This window comes from Symsagittifera roscoffensis, chromosome 8, assembly GCF_963678635.1.
Source record: "Symsagittifera roscoffensis chromosome 8, txSymRosc1.1, whole genome shotgun sequence".
Taxonomy (NCBI): Eukaryota; Metazoa; Xenacoelomorpha; order Acoela; family Convolutidae; genus Symsagittifera; species Symsagittifera roscoffensis.
In genome coordinates, this window is record NC_087069.1 from 8,224,789 (window position 1) to 8,233,172 (window position 8,384).

The 8,384-nt window shown below is 34.4% G+C and overlaps 1 protein-coding gene across 1 annotated transcript; it reads left to right on the top strand.

Annotated features, from left to right (window-relative positions):
• The first annotated feature begins 415 nt into the window (after window positions 1–415).
• LOC134853178 (fibrinogen beta chain-like) lies at window positions 416–6,556 on the top strand. Its single transcript, XM_063869136.1, has 4 exons — window positions 416–876; window positions 2,473–2,790; window positions 3,398–3,617; window positions 6,029–6,556. The coding sequence occupies exons 1-4, from the start codon at window positions 571–573 to the stop codon at window positions 6,373–6,375; spliced, it is 1,191 nt and encodes a 396-aa protein (XP_063725206.1). The 5' UTR covers window positions 416–570; the 3' UTR covers window positions 6,376–6,556.
• The last annotated feature ends 1,828 nt before the right edge of the window (window positions 6,557–8,384 follow it).

Below are 8,384 nucleotides of genomic sequence, written 5' to 3' on the forward strand. Positions count from 1 at the left end.
AAAATTAGTTTTAACTCGACAGGGATATTTATAGTTCGAGCGCGTTTGATAAAAGTGCCAAAAGAGTAGTTTTAACTGTATTATGATGTTCTTGTAGAACGTTTAACTTGCTTTTTTTCATAAGCCAGGTAGAAAGCCAGATCTTTGGTCATTATTGAAATTATTTGAACACTTGCACAGTAAATGAAAAAGATAGATACGAGCACGCAGCTCTTGATATCAGTGGTTATAAAAAACTTTACAAGCGCATTTAAAAAAGGGGTAATCATAAAAGTACACACAACTAGTTTTAACTCGACAGAGATAATTATAGTTCGAGCGCATTTGATAAAAGTGCCAAAAGAGTAGTTTTAACTGTATTATGATGTTCTTCTAGAACGTTTAACTTGCTTTTTTTCATAAGCCAGGTAGAAAGCCAGATCTTTGGTCATTATTGAAAATATTTGAACACTTGCACAGTAAATGAAAAAGATAGATAAGAGCACAGCTCTTAATATCGATGGTTATACATAAACTTTACAAGCGCATTTAAAAAGGGGTAACCAAAATTTTTTAATAAACAACACGCAAATGGCATCTTTCAAAACATCGACTGGTGATGTTAGTTTCCAACTTCAAAATACTGAATCTAACCCGAACATCAATGCAGATGGGCAGATTTCCGGTAACAAACGAGAAGACAGCGTTTATGAGGAGTCGGCGAACATTGAACAAGATGAGCAGATTTCCGGTAGCAAATATGTTTACGAGGAGCCGGCGATTACTCAGCGCAACGGCGGACGAAAGCAAGACAAAGAGCTACAACCGAATAATTGGCCTGTGAAATGTTTCATGGCTATGATGATCGCATTGGTGATTGCCGTTGTTGTTTTGGCAGTAAGTAAAGTTTCAAACTATGGAATTATAGCGGGAATTAATCAAGTTGTTTGAAATTTCGAGCGACCTTTTTCAAAGATTCATGACAACAAATTAGACCATTATTGAACAGTGTTCATCAAAAACACCTTGATCATTTTTATTGAAGGGCTCATATGCAATTTGGAGCAATAAGATAACATCCCGTTATCCTAGAGCGTTGGTTTTTTTTGGGGGGGGGGGGGGGGTCAACTCGATTCGAGTTTTTATAATTAGATACGACATCGTGACAGCGGTCCACTCCACTACGTTTTCATGTGCAAAGAACTTCCCGTAATTTTTTGCACTTCAATTGATAAAGAAGTTGCGCTGAGGTGTTTTAATTGTAATCAAATGACACTATCTAAGAGTACATTAGGAGTGGCTAAACCGGTACTAATTGAAAAAAGAAGAAAAAGTTAAATGCATAATTAAAGTGTTTAAAACAATTAAAACCTTGTAGCTACCAGTTGAGCAGCATTTTGGTCCATTTTTTTAGTACGCTTTTGGCGTCAAAATACCCTAGTTTTAACAAAAAGTTCAATTTTTTGGCCTGTTTTTCTAAGATTTGCCTGCGCAGCAGAAAATTTGGTCAAATAGGGACTTTATAAGTCATTGGTGAGAGATGAGAAAATTAATTTGATCTACTTTAAAAAAACTGTCGACAAATTTTTTGAATTTTTTTTTTCGAAATCCCCCCCCCCCTCGAGAAAATTCTAGATCCGTCGCCCCTGTTAGAGTACACAGGACTATACTTTCAAACCGGAGATGTCAGATGAGAGATTTTTAACGCATCATAAAGTTACGACTTTTTTGTATACTTAAAAACGTTTTGATCTAATATGAAATGGTAGAGCGGTGAAATGCTCTTAGCTTAGACTTCACTTGAACTTGTTTGTTTCTATTGTCAGATAAGAAATAGATTTTTTTGTTCGGAAACAGTAGTTATAGCGAAGGTAATCTATATATTTTTCTAAGTAATTCAGAAGTCTTTGCTGGGTACGGGGTTCTTGAATAAACTTCCATTTAAGAAAAAATGCGAGAATTTTTATCAAAAGCATAAGATTGCATAAACTAAACTGATTGGAAAACGAAAACAGTTGAGCGCAAGTGGAAGCCACAATTTGTTCTAAAGATATTTTCTGCCAGTGTCAGTGACGCAAAACAACTGTTATTTTTATGAATAATGAAACGAAAATTGATGAACAATAGCGTTTAAAATATACTTTAATTGGTAGAACTTGAACCCAGTGGCTTGCCAAAAAAGTTTTCTAGGGGGGTGTTTCCAAAAAAAGCAAATTTCACGGACGTTTTTTTAAGGTCGTCAATTACATTTTCGGAGCTCTTCTAAAGTATTATAAGGACCCTACTTTGTGAAAAATGTTCTGCGCCGCATGCAAGTTTTTAAAAAAAAAACAGGCCAAAAAAGCGTGAAAGAAACAAAACTTGTAAGGCAATTTGATGGAGGATAGTTCATCTTAGTGTTACATTTTCTTGAACAGCATAGGAAGCCCAATTCCAATAATTTTCTTTTCGTAATTTATTGCTTGTATTGATGTTTTTTTTTCAATTATTTAGACATTGGTTGTCGTTCTATTGTTCCTGACAATTTCTTTATCAAATGAAACAAAAAAGATCAAGGCACAACACACTGACGCCAATCGAGTGAACGATGACAACAGCAATCGTTTTACAGAAAACCTCGCTCGACTGGCAGACGGTTTGGCAAACATTTCAATCAAAGTTGAGAGAGTTGAGAGTGATTTGGCCTATCATTCCAACATGGTTGCGGGTGATATCGCTAACATTTCCACCAAAATTGATAGTGTTGCGGGTGATTTAGTAATTATATCCAGCAGAATTGAGAGGGTAGAGGTGAATTTGGAAGAAATAACAGTAAGTTATCTAGAAAACCGTTTTCTATGTATGATTTAGGAAACTTTACAATTGAATGTCAAAAAAAGGTCAAAAAATCTTGCAGCATTGCAATCACAATACACAAAAACAAATGCTAAAAGCGGATATTGAGAACAAAAAAACTATCCTGGAGGCTAATAACTAAAAAACGCTCATCTTAGAAAAAACGCGGCAACAATATAAAAAAGCATGTACAAAAATTAGTTTTATTCAAGCATTTGCAGCAAAAATTTTGAAAAAGCTGAACATATGATTTATCTAAGGGTCTTCCTAGTCCCCTTAAAGCATGACAAGTTGGTATATAAAAATTTTTGTATTAAAATTGAATCAATTTCACTAAACAAATGCTAACTATCAGAGCGGCGCATGTCAAAATGAAGCAATTACATCTAACTTAGCCTGAAACAGACCTCCTCCCGGATGTTTCTTGCGCTTTTTTTCATAGAAAATTCACAAAATTGGGTCCAAATGCGTTCTAAAATACCGTTTAGTTCCCGAAAAGCAGTTTTCTGGGTTGAATTTACAAAAGAATTACTCCTGTTCTTGAAGAAAGGGATTGTAATTTTTAAGTTGACCCGCATTTCAGTTGGGACAGGAGATAGTTTTACAGAGGCGAAAACAATTTGACATTTTATTCAACCGCACGTTTGGGGAGTATGAAGCAGGTTTTGGAGACTTTTCCGGAGCTGGAGATATGTGGCTGGGGTTGAACAGAATGCACAGGTTGACACAAAAAGGAAGATGGAACCTTCGAGTTTCGATGCGCAGTTTCTCCGACAATACACTTTTTTGGGGCGAATGGCCAGGTAAACTAAACAAACAGTCATCATAACACAGCTTTCAATGAAATGTTTAAAAATGAGAAAAAAATATCAAGAAAACACCCGCATACTGTTGTCAATCAATAAAAAGGGCATTGTCAAAGTAACTTCCACTTTTAATTAGATATTTTGATCTCAGTGCAACTTAACGTATTTTAAAAATAATTGTCTAAACAAGATAATGAAAATGTTGAAAACAACGGCTTAGATTAAGAAATGGATTTTGATAAGGATTGCAACCTTTTTTATTCAGATTTATAGTTAAAAAACGTTTGCTATGAATCAATTCAAAATTGGTTTCGTTTGGTTCAAAAAGCAAATGTAAAAACCAGTTTTATTCGGTTTTAGAATCATTTAAATTTATTTTTTGGCATTTTTTTGGTTTTAAATTTATCCAGATTTTAGTAACAAAAGAATCGAACTAATCAATTTGAAATGAATTTTATCCGCTTTTTTAAACTCATTTGAAACAGTCTATCTACACATAACTTTCAGATTTTGTAGACTATCAAACAACAGAGAAAAATGGAAACAAAAATATAACGTAAAACTTTCAATTGAATTTTGCGATGTTTGACCTGAAAAAATTCCAGTAACTCTAAGTATAAGTAACTCTAGGTATAAAAATAGTTTCTCATAAATTTGATTTTTTTCCATCTGTTCATTCCGCCCAGAACGTTGATTAAAAAGATATTTGTAAAAGCTGAATTATTTCACCTTACATTTTACGGGAACCCCTAGATTTACACTTTTTTTTAAAGTGGCTCTAGCTCTCTGAAGCTCTCATGGAGATTTTTTTGGTAATAAATGTTTCTAAAGCTACAACAAAAATCATGTTTAAGTTAATTTTCTTGAATTTTTGGTAGATTTCACTACTTCAAAAAATCTATTTGAACCGATTTTTTAGGCAAAAAAATATTTTTTTTCTGACTCGGAATCAATTTTTTACCGTAAAAATCCGTGTTGACTTTTGAAAACATTCTTGGATTCTATCATTTTTCATCGAAATCTTCAAAATTGTGACTCAATTTTTTTTGAAAAAATTGATATGAAAGATTCCTATATCATCGAGAAAAGTTTTTGATTTACAATAGGATGTCATAAACATAAATATCGTCCAATAACTATAATGTCAATTTTTAAATCCTCTATTATTCACAAACATTTATCATAGGTTAGATTTTTTTTGATTTGGGCCCGGACAACAATAGTTTTCAAATGGCTAAACAAAATTTTCATCAAACATCACAACGCCCAGTTGTTGAGTCAAAAATTGAGCGATTAAAAAAATTATTTTAATTTTCCGATCTTTAAACAACTTTCTATTTTATAAAAATAAGGAAAAAAAATTGGCTGCATTTACTCAGTTTTAATGAGAATGTAATCGCCAATTGATCATACTAGCCCTTTTGAAACCCTAATGTTTTGGTTAAAAAGCTCGTAAATGGGTTAACTTTCATGCTTAGAGTTTAAGTCAATATCGTTTTTCAACCTGTGTCAAAAAATTGGTTTTATGCGCAAAAATGTTTTCCAAATCTGCTAACCTCGTCTTGACCACCATAGACCGAAAATGCTAATCAATCGGTTTCATGAACTAAGTCTATATGAACTACGGTTTCATGAACTAAGGCAATATCGTTTTTCAACCTGTGTCAGAAAATTTGTTTTATGCGCAAAAGTGTTTTCCAAACCTGCTATCCCCGGCTTGACCACCATAGACCGAAAATGCTCATCAAACGGTTTCATGAAATAAGTTTATAGAAAATACTAGTCAAACAAACATGATACCTTTTGCTAAAATGGTGTTTTTAAATTTTCAAAGAACTTGAGTTTCGAAAATGCCCCGAAATTTTTTGATTCTTTTTCACTAGCAAAAAAACTATAGTACTCCAACAAACAATTCCAAAAAATGTTTGTGCGCAGAACTTAGTCCTGGATAAATTAAACTTTTTTCCATTTCTCTGACATAAGGTTTTTCAACAACGCTGAAACCGCCTTTTTTGTATTTCATGTTTATGTATGCCTTGATCAATGCCTGATTAATTAAATTTATTTTCCTTATAAAGATCATTTTTGAAAATTTTATTGAGTTTCAAAAGTTTGGTACTGTTTATGACTTCGAACAGTTTTTCGGTTTGAAAAGCAAAAAAAGGAAAAACGGCAATGTAATTGCTACAAATATTTTGTTACTGAATGAGAATTATGTCACTTTGTCCTTTACATTCAAAAATATAACAAAAACATGAGTTCTGCAGATAAAGGCCAGTCAGAATTGTCAGGGTATCGCCTGGTACAAGCGATCTTAATTTGCTGTCTTTCAACAAAAATCATCTGTGCATTTTCGGGTGAAAAAATTTTAAGCGTAATTCGAAGGGGATAAATTTGCTGTGTTTTAGACTTCAAGATCCAACCCGCTCCCTTTTACGAAATATCTTTCGGCACAATGGTGGCAAAGAGTGAAAATATGCGCAACACCACTGGTACTAATAATGGCCTTGATTATCACAACGGAATGGCTTTCACAACGACTGACAGAGATCAAGACACACGTAGTGGCAACTGTGCTCTACGGTATGGGGGAGGCGGTTGGTGGTACAGAAATTGTCATGAAGTAAATCTGAATGGAAGAAGGTCCACTTCAGATGCAATAGACTGGCATCAAATGGCATTTTGTAAGATAGATGATGGTGATCGATGGACAATGCTTTCATCCAGTGAGATGAGAATGATTCGAGTCGGCTGACTGGAGGACAAACTAAGATTAGAGAAGATGACTATAGAAGAACATTAACTAACCACAAAAGATTGATTGGAACTAATTTCAGACATAAACTTTTCTGGAATACCCAAAACGTTTTCAAATTCAATTCATGAAATTAACATATTGATTTATAGATTACTCGCTAAACATTTGAGAATTTTAATAAAATTTAATTAAGAAATTTGCTGTAAATTTTCTATTTTAAGCTTAAAATGAATGAGAAAAGCTACCAATCAATCAAAAGTTATTCACAAAACTATATCATTGAATTTGATTTTTAAATTTAAAAATTGTCAGCAAAACAACTCTTATTAAAAGATTCACATTGGAAAATTATTGATAGCAAAACTCGGAATATTAATTTACTGTAAAACACCGTCTGAGAAAAAAAAAGGTTTTAGAATGGTTCCTGTAAGCTATGAGAAAGAAATCAGTAACACTACTGAGATGGTGAACTGTATTTACCGTATGGGTTGAACTTTGGTTGAGTCTGTTCAACTTTTGTCATATGAGGCTGATTCTGGTTAACTTTTTTCGATCATAGTCATTGTTGGCGAACTTTGCGGATCTCGTTAACTTTGATGTCAAAGTTCGTCATAGTGTATGAGTATCATAATCATTGACTAGCCTGGATTAATTTAAAATTTTGAAATTTTGAAGGCTTGGAATCAATTTAGATCTCGCCAAGTATTTCTTCGCTTTCTTTTTTCTAAAAAATAGATTTTATAAAAAATTGTTTCTTCAAAAAGTAATCACCTTGTTTTTCATTCGTAGTTTCATTAGATAAGCCATTTTTTTTCAACTGACTCGGGATTCTGCAGTTTGTTTTATAATGTCATAATATTTTAAGGTCTCTTATTTTTTCATTTCGTGGTAAAATTTTGTGTTCAAGTCATTCTAAAGTTGACCAGAATTAATTCTTTGTGTCTTAAAAACTTATAATTTTTGTGTAAAAGAAAGCAACAAATAGGACACCAGTTGACTCATGTTTCGCAGTTGAACAAATAGTCTGTAATTCTGTCGAACTGTATTGATTGACCCTGATCAACTCTTGTGTCGATTCTGTCGACATTGATTGACACTGATATACCCATGCGTCGATTCTGTCGAATGAAATTGAACCTGATATGATCATGAGTCGACACTGTCGATTCCATTTGACCCTGATAAACCCATGTGTCGACTCTGTCCAATTAAATTGACCCTGTTACGATCATGTGTTGACTCTGTCGACTCCATTCGACCCTGATTAACCCATGTGTCGACAACGTCGAGTGAAATCGACCCTGATCAACTCTTTTGTATCGACTCTGTCGACATTGATTGATCCTGATACATCCATATGTCAACTCTGTCGAAAGAAATCCATCCTGATATACTCATGCGTCGACACTGTCGAATGAAATCGACCCTGGTAAACTCATGTGTCGACTCTGTTGAAAGAAAACGACCATGATAAACCAATGTGTCGAATCTGTCGACTAAAGTTGACCCTGATGTGCTCAAGTGTCGACTCTGTCGCAAGAACTTTACCCCGATCGGCTAATGAGTCGACTCTGTCGACTGTGATTGACCCTGATTGACACGTGTGTCAAAATGTCGTCTGCGTTTGATCATGATTGCCTCATGTAACCACTGTGTTGACACTGATTGACCCTGATTGGCTAATTTGTTGACTACTCTGTCGTCTGAAATCGACCCTCTTATGCTCATATGTCGACTCTGTCAAATCAAATTGACCTTTATCGGCTAATGTGTTGGCTCTGTCGACTGTGATTGACCCTGATATGCACTTGTGTGGACTCTGTCGACTGATATCGACGCTGATATGCCCATGTTTCAACTCTGATGAATGAGTTCGACCCCGATATGCTCAGGTTTCGGTTCCGTCGACTGAAATTGACCCTGATATACGCATGTGTCGACCTTGTTGACCTTGATTGACCCTGATTGGCATCAAAATTGTCGTCTGCGTTTGATCATGATTGCCT